Source organism: Acanthamoeba castellanii (genome assembly GCF_000313135.1).
Source record: "Acanthamoeba castellanii str. Neff unplaced genomic scaffold scf7180000084702, whole genome shotgun sequence".
In the NCBI taxonomy this organism is placed as follows: Eukaryota; Discosea; order Longamoebia; family Acanthamoebidae; genus Acanthamoeba; species Acanthamoeba castellanii.
In genome coordinates, this window is record NW_004457263.1 from 47,383 (window position 1) to 61,840 (window position 14,458).

The following is a 14,458-nucleotide window of genomic DNA, read 5'->3' on the forward strand; positions in this document are numbered from 1 at the left end:
GGACGGGGGCTGCGGTGAGCCGTTGAGCGCGCCGCCCAGTCCTGCGAGCAGGGGCGAAGCCGACACCGGGGTGGCCGGCAGAGGCAGTATACCCGGCACCCTGCTGGGTCCGGGATAGCCCGACTGCGGAGGAGGAGCGGGTCCTGGCCCGGGAGCAGTCGCGGAGCCGGGCGCCGCAATCTCGGGAGTGGGCTTGAAGGCCCGGGGCTGAGTGCGCAGCTTGGCCTGGTCCGCGAAGAACCCCTTCAGGTCCTCCATCGACATGCACAACAGCTGCGGCGCGATGAAACGAGAAGAAGAAGAAGAAGAGAGTGTAAGCAATGGGTTAGAAAGGAAAAGGAATATAGCAGGAGGGGGTGTGGCTCAACTACGTACGTTCTGTCCCTTGGCGACGCCCTGGAGGGCCTTGTTCTCGGTGATGAGCACGACGTGTCGGCACTTGGCGATGTGAACGAGGGACAACTTGAGCGCCGATCGCACGACCGAGGGGATGTCCACCGACTTACTCTGCGATGTCTCATTTTCGGCAAACGCCGAGAAGATCTCCGGTCCTGTTGTGCACAGAGCAACCACATCCAGTGTCAGGCCACAAAACTACACGACTCATTGTGTGTGCGTGTGTGTGTGTGTGTGTTAATCGCGTGCGTACGTTGCTGCATCAGCTGAAGAGCGGCACTGGCGAGTGGCGACGTGTTCTTCATCTCCTGGAGCCGCGTGATGTCTTCGGGCTGGATCTTGACTATCCACTCCCGTCGCTCCTTTCCCTCCTGTGGTCACGGTGTAAGCAGGCGCCTTCTCGCTGGAGTACGCATGGGCCAACAGCCCACGGTGTGGATGGGGCAAGCGAGGTGTAGGCAGCGCACCTGCGCGATCAGGGCGAGAACGGTGGCGAGCGTGGTGGTCCCGCTGAGGATGTCATCGGCCAAGAGGACGATGATGCCGCCCGAGGGGTAGATGACATCGCTCGGATGCGGGGTCAGCAGGGCCTGGCGCTTGCAGCAGTTCTCCAGGTAGTCGATGCCCCGCACGAACACGATGGCCGGGTTGAGGCGGCATTCGAGCATGCCCGGCACGAGACTGGCCAATCGATGCAGATGATTCGGATGGACCTGCGGGGCGAGCCAAGAGGGAATCGCGTCAGCTTCAGACCAGACCAGGCGAAAAGCAACGAGGCCTCGAGAGAGGGAGCCCGGGTATATACGATGATGAGGTCGGTGTTGGCGTGGTTGAGATCCTTTTCGTTGACGTAGTGAGCGCCGCCGGGTCGGGCGAGGTAGCCCACCACGCCGCTGATCCTCCGCTGCTCGGGGGTGTTCGCCCCTGAAACAAAAGAGCGAAAAAAGGCGTGTTAGTAGTGCACTCAAGTCTGCGCGAACATCGGGAAGAAAGTGGGATTGGGGGAGTGCTCACCTGCGGGAGTTTGTGCGTTGGCTGGTGGATACCCCAGGAGCGCGTAGCGGATGCCTGGCATGAAGGCCGGCTGTGGGCAGAGCGAGTGTGAGCCCCCAACAAAAGACAGAGACAGCGCGGGTTGACGGTGGTGTACCTCTTGGATGCGCGGGGAACCGCTGCCCGGTGGCGCGGCGAGCTTTTGCGCGGTCGCGGCGCCCACCGCTGCGGCGACGGAGGCCTTGGTCTTGGGGATGAGCAGGCCCGAGAGGCGGCTACTCGCCGCCGATCCGTCGGGCGCTGGCCGCATGGCGGTCGGGTAGATACAGAGATCGCTTCGCGGATACGATATCATGCACACCTGCTCACCAGCCGACGAACAGGAGATCAGTAAGTACTGGACCAAGAGGGGGCGGGGCGGGGCGGGGCGGGATCGTACCCAGTTGTTCTCTTCGAGTTGGGCGGCGAAGCGTTCGTAGGCGGCCTTGTTGGAGCCGGGCAGGACGGTGACCGCGTGCGAGTCGGTCGATACGAGCGGCAGGGAGGTGCCCTTCTTACCGGCCAACAGGCTCACCCGGTCGCCCCACTCGCGCACGATCTTCTTGCTGCACACGATGAACACACACACACCACACACACACACACACACAACAACAACACGAAAAAGGTGTCGGTGTGAGCATGCCGCCGCGTAGCTGATACATGCGTCGATGCGTGTTGCGTTTGCTCGTTAACGTACCACTCGTCGGCATGAGCAGGAACGCCGCGGAAGGAGATGGTGAAGTCGCCCATGTTGGCGCCGTCGAATGTGAGGCCGCCTCGCCAGAGGATGACGGTCTTGGTGTCGTCGATGCGTGTGCTGGTGCGCGAGGCCAGCGAGTTCGTGGCGTTGAAATTCGACGAATCAAAGTCGTTCAGCGAGTTGGGCGACGTGCGACCGCCCGGGGTGGGCGTGCCGGCCTTGGCAAAGTCCAGCGCCATGTCATCGCTCCGCAGCTGCGCAGTCAAAGCACCGGCCTCAGCATTTAAGAAGAAAGAACGAAGAAAGAACGAAGAACGAACCTTAAAGTCGAGTGCGTTGTCGCGGTCGTTGGCAGGCTTGACCGTGAAACTCATGTTCTCCATCCAGTCCTGCATCGTGGGAGTGCTGAGCTGTTCGCCTCCCTGCGGAACCGGACTGCCCAGCACGTTCTCCTCGCCCGTGCCCGTCAGCGTTCCTATGATGTGCATCGCGATTCGAGTTAGCTTGTGCGGTGGTGCGTGTGCGTGTGCGGTGGTGCGTGTGCGTCACACCTTCGGGGAGCGTGGGGAAGGGATTGTTGCGGATGAGCTCGCACTGATCGCAGAACCAGTCGTCCTCGGGGATCTCGTCGAGCGGTGGGAAGATGCAGAAGATGTGGTAGCCCTTGTTGCAGCCCTCGCCGTCACACAGCAGCAGCTTGTTGCCGTCGTCCCCTCGTCCGCAGCACTCGCACTTGAGGTGCTGCAACATCTCGTCCTCCTCGTTGTCGCTCTCCTCTGCACCCACACGCGCCAAACGTGAGTTAACTCAAATATAACAAAAACAAATGGATTTTAAAAAAAACAACAAATAAACAAAGGAAGGTACCCTCTTCCTCGTCTTCGGACACTTCGCCCCGAGCCCTGCGCTCCTGGCGCTCGCGCCGCTTGCGGTTGCGCTCGCTGCGGCGGAGGCTCTTGTTGAGCCGCCTGGGCGCTGCAGCCCCCGTGCCCAGCCCGCCCACGCGGCGCTTGGAGAGCGACTCTCCGCCGCCATTCGTGGCTGTGGTCGTGGTCGCGACGGTCTGCTGCCGCTTCCGCTTCCTCGACGCTCCGCCATTCGCCACCACTCCCTTCTCCCCGTCGTCGTCTTCCTCCTCCTCGTCCATGTCATCGTTTCCGTTCGCTGGGCTGTCCTTCTTCTCCTTGGCCGCCGTCGAGGCGTCCTTCCGGCCGTTCGACTTGGACGATGACGACGACGATGAAGAAGAGGATTTGCTTCGCGGCTTGGCGGATGCGTCCTCGTCGCTACTCGAGGCGTCCACCTCGTCGTCGTCTTCCTCCTCTTCGTCCTCGCTCTCCTGCGCCTCCCAGTCTCCGTCGTCTTCGGGCGTATCTGCCGACCGTCGGCTCCGCGAGCTCCTTCTCGATCCCCTCGTGGACTGTCGCTTGCTGGCGGCCTTCTTCTTCTTCTTCTTCTCGGCCTTCTTCTTGTTCACCTCTGCGTCCTCCTCTTCTTCGGCATCGTCCTCCTCCTCCTCCTCTTCCTGAGAAGACGCGTGTTCGCTTTCCTCTTCTTCCTCTTCGTCTTCCTCTTCTTCGCTCTTTGCGGCCTCTCGTGCCCGCTTCTTGCGTTTGTCGCGTTCCATCTTCCGTTTCTCCCGGGCCGAGGGCGGAGGTGGCGACCTCTTCCGCTTCTTCTTCCCGCTGCTGCTGCTGCTCACGGCAGAAGGGGACTTCTTCTCCTTCTTCTTGGCGGCGGCCTCCTCTTTTTCGTGGTGCGCCTTGCTCCTGGTGCGCACACTGGCCCTCCGGCTCTGCTGCTTCTCCGCCTCCCGCTTGTCGCCCGCCGTCCTCCTCTTCTTCTTCGTGGCGCTCTTTTCCTCGTCTTCCTCCTCTTCGTCACCGTCGTCGGACTCCTTCTTCTCCTTCTTCTTCTTCTCCTTCTTCTCTTTTCCATCGTCATCGCTTTCCTCCTTTTTGGGCTGCTCCTTGGCTCCTTGCTTCTTCTTTTCCTTCTTCTTTCTGCTGTTGCGTTCTTCCTGTTCGCTGCTATCGACCTCCTCCTCCTCTCCTTTCTTCTCTTCCTCGTCCATCGCGTCGTCGTCATCGTCATCTTCCTCCTCGTCTACTTTTTCCTTCTTCGTCGGCTTCTTGGACGGCGCCTTGCCCTTCTTTGCCTTCGGCTTGGCCTTTTTCTCGCCCTTGGGTGATGGCTTTACTTCCTCTTCGTCTTCTTCCTCCTCGTCTTCGCCTTCTTCTTCCTCCTCCTCCGCCTCCTCGCTTTCCTCTTTCACCTCCGCCTTCGCCTTCACCTTCTTACCGTTGATCTTTTTGTTCGACTTCTGCTTGGTATCCTCCACCTCCTCTTCCTCCTCCTCGCTCGACTCGCTATCGTCATCGTCTTTGGTCTTCTTCTTGGCAGCACGCTTGCTGCCGTTGGAGGCGTGGCTCGCAGACTTCTTTGCCGTGGTCGTCGTTGCCTTGGACTTCGACTTCGACTTCGGTTTCCGCTCCTTTTCGGCACAGCTCGGGCAGAACCAATCGCCCTGTGTTCGACACACACACACACACACAACCAAATACAGAATTGGGAGAGGAAGAAGGTGAGACGACCAGAGCGGGCGAGAGAGGACGCCAAAAAGGTTTCGTGTGATGGGTGGGTGGGTGGTGTGCTGAGGGCATCAGCTAAACGACGAGGTCACGGACGCACCGAGGGGATCTTCTTGAGGGGTGGGTCGAGGCAGAAGGTGTGGTAGCCGTCATCGCAATCGTCGCACAGCAGCAGCTGTTCCTCATCGTGGGGTCCCTTGCACACCACGCAAACCTACACACACAACCGCAACAACAACAACGCGTTGTTGAGTAAAAATGCACAGAGAGCTCAACAACAACGCCCGTGTTGCACCACTACGTGTAGTTGTTGTTACCTTGTGGTCCATCTCGTCTTCAGAGGAAGACGAAGAGGAAGAAGAAGACGATGATGAAGACGACTCGCTGTTGGAAGGGCCATCGTCCTGGGATCGTCGACGAGCACCGCCTTTTCTGGTGGGCGTAGTGGTGGTTGTGCCGCGGGCCGATCGGGTGCGGGTGCCGGGCTCTGTAGGGGAGGGACGTCGCGAGCGGCGAGGTGAGCCGGGCGTCAGCAGCGAAGCCCAGCACGAGAGCAGGGCCGATGAGGGGAGACCCGGGCCGGCCTCCATGGTTGCAAGAGAGAGGCACAGCAGCCTCTTCACCCCGAAATGGAAATGGAAATGAAGTGGTAGTGGAAGTCTGCAACGTAGACGGTGACACCCACCAGCAGCTCCGCGCGCACAGAAAAGAGCTACTACTCGAAGACGTGTCGAGTAGTAGGGCAATGTGTGTGGAAGACTCGGGGCAGCAGTACAGAACAAAGAGGAAGTACTGGCAAGTGGTGCTATTTGGCTGCTGCGCGTGTGGTGTGGCGGCTGCGGCGGGAAGAAAGGAAGGAAAACTGAAACTGCTCTGCGTGTTGCTGATGCCCACTTGCGGACTTTGGAAGGGGGCGGGGTGCCTCTTTCCTTGGCGGTCAGATTAGGATTTATCTGACAAAAGGAGATGGAAAAAAGACTCCAAAATAAAATTGAAAAAGGGTAATAAAATTTTGGATTTGTTTTTGTTTTTGTTTAAACAGAAAATGATGGGTGCCGCGAGTGAGCGTACCAAGAACGGGGGTCGGGTTGGTGGGTCGGCGGCTGCGCGCGCTCCGCCGCACGGACGAACTCATTGTGGGTTTTGGACCCGGGGGGGGGGAGAGAAAGAAAGAAGGCAGGGAACAGAAGAACGGTCTGACGCTCACTCGTACCACGAGTTTGCGGGTTGATGAGGTGTGTACACGGGGGGCGTGGTGGTGTGCGTGCGCAAGAAAGACACGAAACTGGACAAAAAGGCCCACAGATACGCGAGAGAATTGTCGACATTCATTGTTTCGTCGGAGTTGGTGACAGGACCGACTGTCCGCACCCCTGGTGGTCGCTGCTGCAATCGTCACCAGCCTGCACCGTCCCAGGCGATGCGAGCGGTGGTGGGGCTGGTGGTGGTTGTCTTCCGCCCTCCCCCTTCTCCCCCTCGCCATTCTCTGCTCCGGCAACTTGCTGCTGCTCGGTTGTCGGGGCGTAAGAGGAGCCCGCGGGCTCTTCTGCACCGTCCGTCGCAGGACCACCCTGCTCCCAGTGCATCTCTGCCGCTAGCTCTGATGGTGGCGGCAGCGGCGGCGGTGGCTCGTACTGCGACTCCTCTGCGTTGCACACGAGGTCACCGTAGTAGACGGTTATCGCCTTGATGGATTTGTTGATGTAATTCTCCTCCACCTCGAATACTTCGCCCGGCCCGGCTGCCTGTCGGAGCTCCATCTCGTCGGTGTTGCGGGGCAGGAAGTAGGCGATGTTCTTTGTCACCCATTGCGTCCGCCTGATGCGCTCACATCACACACACCACACACACAGTCTCTCATGAGAGCCATGTCAGATGTGAATGGGGAAGGCAAGGCCTTACCGGAAGAGCTCAAAGCCGTTGATGGGCATCACGCTGAGGCTGAAGTAGGGCCGGTTAATGTACTCCGGTCCTCCCCACGGTGGAGACAAGAATACCACGTCGGCCTGCGGTACCCCGTCAGCACAAAATTGTACAAAGCTGGGGACAGAGAGCGGCAGACTGACCTTCAACGTGGGTATGAGCGTGAGGTAGTCGCCCAGGATGAATTCGATGCGATCGGCCACGCCGTAGACCTCGGCGTTGTGCTTGGCCATGGCCAACCGCTCGGGGTTGATGTCGATGGCGATCACGCGCTCGCAGGTGAAGGCAAATTGGATGGAGTTGCCGCCAACGCCGCAGAAGGCATCAATCACCACCCCGCACGAGCACCTCTCTGCGATGTGCTCCGCGATCTTTTCCGGCGTGACCGAGTACCAACCCTCTGCCAACAGTCAGCGCACAACAGTACACCGTCACGTCAGCGCAGGCCTGCACTATTATGAAAATATAAACAAATAAAAATAATAAAAAAGCTGGGGAGGAACCTTCGTCGAGTAGCACGCCCTCGTCAAAGCGGGAGAAGAGGCGATAGCGCTGGGCATAGTACTTGTACACGTCCGTGCTCCGTCGTTGGGGGACTCCCTCCGTTTCTCCTGCGTGTGGTTCTTCCGTCGGAACTTCAACTCGGCGCCTTTTATTTCTTCGTCCTGAGCGTTTGTTTGTTGCCACCGCCGCCTCTGCCGCCGGCACTTCCACTTCACCACCTTGGTCCGACGGTGTGGTGTGGCCCTCCGGGGCTTCCATGTTCGTGCGGGCACAGATGCCTTCTTGAAAAGAACAAAGGAAAATGGAAAGAAATATGACTCCCAAGAAAACTATTGTGGGACCGAAGGAGCACCGTTGAGCGGTTCAATCTTCGGCCTCGATTTTTTTGTTGTTATCCCATCGGCGAGTAAAGGAGAAGAATGAGTATCGGCATCCCCATCAAAGTTTTCCATGAGGCGAAGGGCCACACGGTGACGATCGAGCTGAAGACGGGAGAGGTCTATCGGGGCCAATTGGGCGACACTGAGGACAACATGAACTGCCAGATGGCCAACATCCAGTACACGGCGAGAGATGGCCGCGTGACGAATCTCGAGCAGGTCTACATCAGAGGCAGCAAGATCCGCTTCATGATCCTTCCGGACATGCTCAAGAACGCCCCCATGTTCCGAAACGTCGATCCGAAGAAGGCGCAGGGAAGGGGAAAGGGTGCCGGCGTGCAGAAGGCCATCGGCAGAGGATTTGGACGAGGCGGGCGAGGCGGCTCCAGGGGCGGCGATAGAGGAGGCAGGGGCGGCGACAGAGGAGGAAGGGGCGGCCCCAGGCAGTAAACTTTCTCTCGCTACGCTTCCCACACCCACACAAACGATAAATTAGAACTCTTCTTCTCCATCTCTTCGCACCATCGCACTGGGTTCGACTTCCTTCGCGTGATCAATCCAATTTCTCCTTTTCATTTCGATTTCGCTCTTTATGTGTAGATGATTGCCGGTTACGAATGATCATTCTCACTGTCTTGCAAGTGAGTCGTCGGTAGCTTCCTTCATCCCATAGGCCTGCAGTGTGCGCAGTCGGGTGTCCTCGACCGGCCCTCCTCCAGAGATGCCGAGACACAGGAATGTCAGTGTTGGCCCCCAGCGCAGCAAAGGGCAGCCGGGAGGCGCGCACACGCGCGTGGCGCACCAGTGGTGAGTGGCAGAGGCGCTGAAAGGCCAAGCCGCGAAGCCCACACACACGTAACTGCCAAAAGTTAGAAAAGCATGTGTGCGCGTGTGCCATCGTGGTTGGGTGTGTTTGTCGTGTGTGTTTGTGTGTGACGAATTTGCCGTGGTGCGTGACCAAAAGCAGTCAAAGAGGTGCAGGGAAGAGATGCGTCACAGCGATGGCTGTGGAGGGACTCAACTTCGTTGAAGCGTTAGTCCACAAGTTGGGCGAGTGGCAGGGAGTACTGGTTGTCTTGAGGGAGAGCAATGCCATCGTGGTGTGCACGCGCTGTTTGGTTATAACATCCAGTGAAGACGTGGCCTTGTCCAACAGAATCACCTGTGGACTGTGCAACCACAACAACTGTCAGGCGAAAGCACAAACCAATGTGGTGAAGAGGAAGATATGAGGGCTCACTGCACACATGTGTGTCTCACCTCCTGGGCCAATCACCAAGATTAACTGACTTTTGCCTTCAAGGCACTCTTCCAGGCTCTTGCCAATGTTGACTTCCCTGGCAGGCCATTCAGCTTGCCCATGCTCATTCTTTGTTGCCATTGTGAGGTGCTGGTGAACCTGGACTGGTTCATCAAGCAGTACCACCTGGGCTTGGCCAATGGCAATGGCAGCTCTGGGTAGCATACTGCTGGGTCCCCTGACATTCACCAGCACAGATGCACTACTACACAGACCTCTGATACAGGCATATTGTTTGTGTCTGTGGCAGGCAGAATATGCAGGTTGGTGTATTGCCTGGAGTTCAGGCTCATGCTGGGGTAGCTGACCTGCATGGTCAACAAACACAATCTCCAAACCACTCAACAACACCAGCTCATGCCCTCACAGAAGAGGTTCCACTATCACAAGGAGCTATTCAAGACCAAGGAGGCAGTGCAGTTTCTCACTCTTGCCTTGTGGTGGGTCACCACCCTGCTGCTGTTGTTACCAGTCACAGTGTGAACAAGAATTCTTTCTTTTCTTTCTTTTGTTGGCTTTTGTTTGTGGGAGTTTGCCAACTTTGTCTCTTCTCCCATTGCCTCTCTTTCTCTTTTGTACTTTCTTGTCGTCGTGAGGGACCGATCAGGTTCTTCTTCCTCTTCTTCTTCCTCTTCTAGATCTGCCCTTCCTCCATCTCGTCGGAGGCAGGCACCGGCAGCGGAGCGGTCGGAGAGAGCTCCATCTCAGCGCCTTCCTCCGTCTCCGTCGCTTCCCCGTTGTCAACTTCGCCATCGCCCCTACTGCCACCCTCCAGCGAGCCCCGGCCGTTGTCGCTTCCGTAGCTGCTGGCTGCGCGGTCCTCCTCGCCGTTCATCGTCGGTTGCGCGTCGAGATCGCCAAAGTCGGCCTCCACGTCGTCCAGACTCTTGTACTGGAAGAGGGGGAGCACGGGCGCCGCCTGCTGCTCGAACGAGGCCATGAGCAGGCTCTGTTCCATCATGCTCAGCTCGCCCTGCACGCGCACATGGTAAGGGAGATCGGTAAGAACATGTGTGTGTTCTCCGAAGGAACTACCGAGACGACTGGTGTGAGGGGGGAGGGGCTACGCGTACCCTTTCTCGCGCCATGCGCTCGGCCTGCCTTTGGCGTTCCCTCTCGCGTTGGGCATTGAGCTCGGCCTCCTCCGCCTCTCGTCGGCGTCGCACTTCGGCCTCTTCGTGTTCTCGCCTGCGGCGCTCTTCCTCTTGTTTCCTTTCCTCCTCCCGCCTCTCCCGCTCCTTGCGCTCTCGCTCCTCCTTCTCCAATCGTTCCTTTTCCTGCGGCCGATGGAACACGCGACCGGTAAGGCTTCGTGGAACGTTGTGCCACAAAGGAACGGGTGGGGAAGTAAGTACCCTGATCGCATCCTGCATCTTCTTCGTTTGGAACTGTGACCAGGTCTTGTCGAGGGAGGGAGGAGATTGGGGCTTTCCTGTGGGGGCTTCAAAATCGTCGCTGAGTTCGCTCCACGCGTCCACGTTCTTCAGCGCCACTTGCTGTAGAGAAAAGAAGAAGAGTAAGGTAAATGCAATTGCAATAAGCTATAACACACAATCGTGGTCGTGTGTTTATTGTCCCCCCGCGCGCAAGTGTGGGGGGAAGCGGCAGTATTTACAAGCGAATAAAGGGAGGGAGAGAGCTGCGCAGTAATCTCGCGGCGAAAGTCCTCACTTTCAATTTATAACAAATTAACGGAAGTATATAATAGAGCGGGAAGAGAAGAGAAAGAGGTAAGAAGCGTATTCAAAATTGACTAAGTAGTCAGCTGGGTGAGCACCTTTGGCGCTTCAGACTTGGGAGGCGCGTCGTCGATAGCAACAGCAGCCTGCGGTAAGCTCTCGTCTCCGTTCCCAACCTCTGCAGGGAGGATCGATGATTCCTTGGTGCCCAGCGAAGGGTCGAAGGAAAACGATATGGCCGACCCCGCCTTGTTCGCCCCGAGCCCGTTCTCTGAGTGCGTGCCTTCATCTGCGTGTGCGTGTGTGGAGCGTGTTGGAGAGGCGTTAGCACTCTGGAGTCGCACGGTGCGAAGGCAAACACCACGCGGGACGAACAAGCAGCTTTACGCGTACCTTCGCCTGCCGATGCGGTGGCTGGTGACGGGGCAGATGCTGCCGCCACTTCACCCGCCACCACCGCGGTCGTCGCGTCTGCGGGCTCCGACGACGATTCGCCGGCGGCCGACGCTTCGGAGGGGAGAGTCGTCACTACTGGCGCGTCGGTTCTCGCCACGCCGGTCGGCGTTGCCGCTGGAGCGGCGGCGGCGGCGTCTTTCCGCTCGGCCTCGCTGTCGGTGGATTCCGAGTCGGACCCGCTGTCGCTCTCAGAGTCCGACGTCTCAGAGTCGCTCGAATCGCTCGAATCGCTGCCATCAGTCTCCGACTCGCTCGAATCGCTGTCGTCGTTGTTTCGCTTCTTCTTCTTCTCTTCGGCTGCGGCCAGCAGGAGATCGGTTTCGCCGGACGATCTCGCCAACCCCTTCTGTGTCAGCGCTTGCTGGTGCTCGGTTAGAGCCTTAATTTGTCGCTCGACATCCTCTATCTTCTGCTGTGTGCCTTGCGGTGCGAGGGGTTCGTTCTGTACATTGTTCGAGGACGACGTCGAGCTGGTGAGCGACGGCGTGCGGCTGCCGCGTCGTCGGCCTCGCTGGGTGACCGATCGCACGTAGCGCTCGAGGTGCCGCAGCGTCGCCGGGTTGAGCGCGTCGATGTCGATCTCGATTTCCTCGCCCGATGACGTGAGCTGGGGCATTCGCTCGTGGATGATCTTCACCACCATCCCCAGGTTGTCGCTCGGCAGGTTGTTGATGGCGTGACTCAACTTCTTCTTCTCCTCGAACGTCATTGGCCGTTGATCTTCAGCGGCACCGGCGCGACCGGCTCGTCCGTTCGGCGTCTTCTTTATGCGCTCCAGCTCCCGCTGCACCGACGACATCGAGTCGCGCAGTTCCTTGAGCGTTTCTTCCACGCCCTCCGGCGCGTCCCGCCCCCGCTCCTCGATCTTGGCCTTGAGGATCTCGAACTTCTCGTTGAAGAGGCTCGAGAGCGTGCTGGCCATGACGACGATGTCGGAACCCGGTTGGTTGTAGGTGAACGTGTTGGTGAACACCAGCCGCACGTCCTCAGCGAATTCTTCTTCCGTCTCATAGCTCCCCGAGTCCAGTTGTTCCTAAGATTAGAGTAGGATGCAACGGTGGTGAGCCGTAATTCTCCACGTGGAGGAAGGACGCGAAGGTCTACCTTGATGGTGCCCAAGTCCATTGGGTGCTTGATCACGTCGAAGTAGTCGGGAATGTTGAGAGCGATCGGGTCGACCGGCTGGTTGAATGGCCAGCCGAACTTGTGTGTCATCAGTGTCTTGAGCAAAACTTGGCACTGCTTGAGCGCCCACGAGAGGCTGGCCGGTCCGCCGAACGTGTCGAGTCGCTTCGGCCGCCGTGCTCGTTTGGCTCGAGTCACCGGTCCTTCGGGCGTGGGCGACGTAGGAAGCGTTGACACGTCGTGGGAAGCGCGTCGTGGTATGCCTGAGGAGGAGCTGCTTGGCGACTTCCTCTTGCCGCGAGCACCACCTGTCGCCAGGTGGTCGGAGGACGAGGAGAGTGGCGTAGCGGTACCAGTGGCGTGTGTGAGAGATGAGAGAGCGGCTGGCTCGCTCTCCAGTTCGATTATCGCTTCAGGAGGTGTGGTCGCTCGAGCTGGAGTGCTCTTGGCAGCCCCGCCGCGCGCCCCGCGACCGGCGCCTCGGCCTCGGTTCGATGCGGCCGCCCCACGACCAGCCGGCAGGGGAGTGGAGGAGGAGAGCATCGGTGTCGTGGGTGCGGAGGCCGAGTACTTGGGTCCAGGTAGTGAGCCGCCTGTCGAGGGAAGCGATGGAGATTTTTGACTAATCTTGGCGAGCTCCTTCTCTACATCAGCGAGCAGTCTCTTTTTTTCCTCGAGTATGCGCCTTCGTTCGGCTTTGGCGACTGGGTCCTCTACCTTGGGTTTCTTCGATGGCTGCTGATGCTGAGTAGGTGCCTTTACATCCTGTGCATTGCGATGAGGATTAGCGGACGATTCGCAATATATAGCGGGCTGGCTTTTGAATGGGCGGGGGAGGGTAATCTCTACCTGAGCAGCATCACCATTGGCGTTTCTGTGTCGCTTGCCCAGTACGCCCTCCTCCTCCTCCTCCTTCGTGCCAGCCTGAAATGATGACAATGATGGCAGATGTGTGAATTAGTCAATCCATCTACTCCAGCGTAGAGTGCATCGTTGCAACGCACCTTGGTGGGATCGCTGCCAGCATTCAGCTTGACAGGTTCAAAGGAGAAGCTGTCATCCATCATGTGTGCGTGTATGTGTGTAATCGTTCAACCTGAATGGTAAATGGCGGGCTCGATATCAGCAAAATGGCAGCCATAATCCGTGCAGATGTAAGTAGATGTAGGAGGGGGGGATGATGGATGGATGAAGATAGATTTGATAGACATCGTGGGATGTAAGGAAAGGGATAGAGGGATGAGAGATCTGAGCGATTGAATGATTTCATTGTTCAGATGAAAATCTGTCAAGGGGCCATCATCATCGAGATGTGTCTAAGCGAGCGTTGCTGCATGCGTGATCCATGATGAGAAGAGAGGAGGGAAGTTCTCGAAAAGAGAATGATCGCTGTGGGTTGTAGTAGGATGTTGATGTTGATTATAGATGGCTGTGCGGGCGGCGGGACTCGTTGAGCCGTACCCTTTTTGGAAGGTCAAAGGCGAAGGGCGCAGCCCCGGCTTTGTTTGGCGAGCGCGAGTAGAGGAAAAAACACAAAGGCTGGTGTGTCGCCGGCGGAGAAGCTTCATGGACAACAGCCGGCGTCTGTCATTTATGGTGTGTCGACAAACCCTCGACGCTCGACATTGGGCCACGTCAGCAGCCTCTTGCGGCGTCAACATCTTTAGGTGAAAGGTCCCAACGGCCCATTGGCTCGGAGCACCCCTTTTCGCGTGACGTTTGCTTCTTTTCCACCAATTTCAACGTCTCCCGCCAAACGGTCCTCTCCGCCGTTTACCCGCAGCCCCCCCCCAAAGCGAAACGACGGTCCGCAGAGATTCTCTCTGTGCCACAGAGATGGGCTCTCGCGCTGGTGTTGCGGCCGCCATCTCTCAATTGAAAGAATAATAAAATTGGTTGCTTGCCCAAGATTGACGTCACCTGGGGAATCATGTAAACACAAGCGCACAATTGCAGACACCAACTGCGATTAGACAATCAGTAGAAATCATAGGAAGCCCTTGAAAATAATAGAGTACGAACCTTCTTAAGGGTGGCTGTTGTTCGGCTGGAAGAGGCCATAAGAGACAAGCAACGGTAGAGCGCGCTTGATCAAGTACCTCATCATCGCGTACCTCGATGTAGCCAGCTCTTTGCCATATGTTTCTCCGCTGCCGACCACTTTCCGGACGTCGTCGAGACAAGGCCTTCTGTCGACATGTCACGTTTCTTCTTCCCTCGTGCGCCCAAGTCTGTTGTTCGAAGAATGCGGGGTCGTGAAAATGCTTTAGCCCGCGAACTCTGCTGCTCACGTGGTAGAGGAGGCAATGTTATGAGGAAGAAGAGCAGAGCTTCTCGACCTGCTCGAGGATTGAGTTGACGAAGTGGGC

The 14,458-nt window shown here is 58.0% G+C and overlaps 3 protein-coding genes and 1 pseudogene across 3 annotated transcripts in view; 1 reads left to right on the plus strand and 3 right to left on the minus strand.

The window, feature by feature from the left end:
• Positions 1–5,312, minus strand: part of ACA1_134870 (PHDfinger domain containing protein) — a gene marked incomplete at both ends in the record, with an annotated part of 5,781 nt that extends 469 nt beyond the window's left edge. Inside the window, 15 exon segments of the mRNA XM_004333335.1 lie at positions 67–273; positions 376–551; positions 650–767; positions 864–1,109; positions 1,202–1,320; positions 1,411–1,480; positions 1,547–1,750; positions 1,829–1,994; positions 2,129–2,385; positions 2,452–2,606; positions 2,683–2,907; positions 2,999–4,658; positions 4,823–4,936; positions 5,040–5,209; positions 5,225–5,312. Coding sequence (XP_004333383.1) covers positions 67–273; positions 376–551; positions 650–767; positions 864–1,109; positions 1,202–1,320; positions 1,411–1,480; positions 1,547–1,750; positions 1,829–1,994; positions 2,129–2,385; positions 2,452–2,606; positions 2,683–2,907; positions 2,999–4,658; positions 4,823–4,936; positions 5,040–5,209; positions 5,225–5,312 — 3,975 coding nt within the window.
• A 29-nt stretch (positions 5,313–5,341) lies between these two features.
• On the minus strand, positions 5,342–7,224 carry ACA1_134980 (annotated as a pseudogene).
• Positions 7,225–7,568: 344 nt separating this feature from the next.
• Positions 7,569–7,979, plus strand: ACA1_134990 (LSM domain containing protein; the record flags this gene model as incomplete). Its single annotated transcript, XM_004333336.1, has 1 exon — positions 7,569–7,979. The coding sequence occupies one exon, from the start codon at positions 7,569–7,571 to the stop codon at positions 7,977–7,979; it is 411 nt and encodes a 136-aa protein (XP_004333384.1).
• A 1,484-nt stretch (positions 7,980–9,463) lies between these two features.
• On the minus strand, positions 9,464–12,632 carry ACA1_135000 (Bromodomain containing protein; the record flags this gene model as incomplete). The annotated part of the gene is made up of 6 exons (XM_004333337.1): positions 9,464–9,802; positions 9,903–10,106; positions 10,185–10,325; positions 10,607–10,797; positions 10,902–11,997; positions 12,069–12,632. The coding sequence occupies 6 exons, from the start codon at positions 12,630–12,632 to the stop codon at positions 9,464–9,466; spliced, it is 2,535 nt and encodes an 844-aa protein (XP_004333385.1).
• Positions 12,633–14,458: the final 1,826 nt, after the last annotated feature.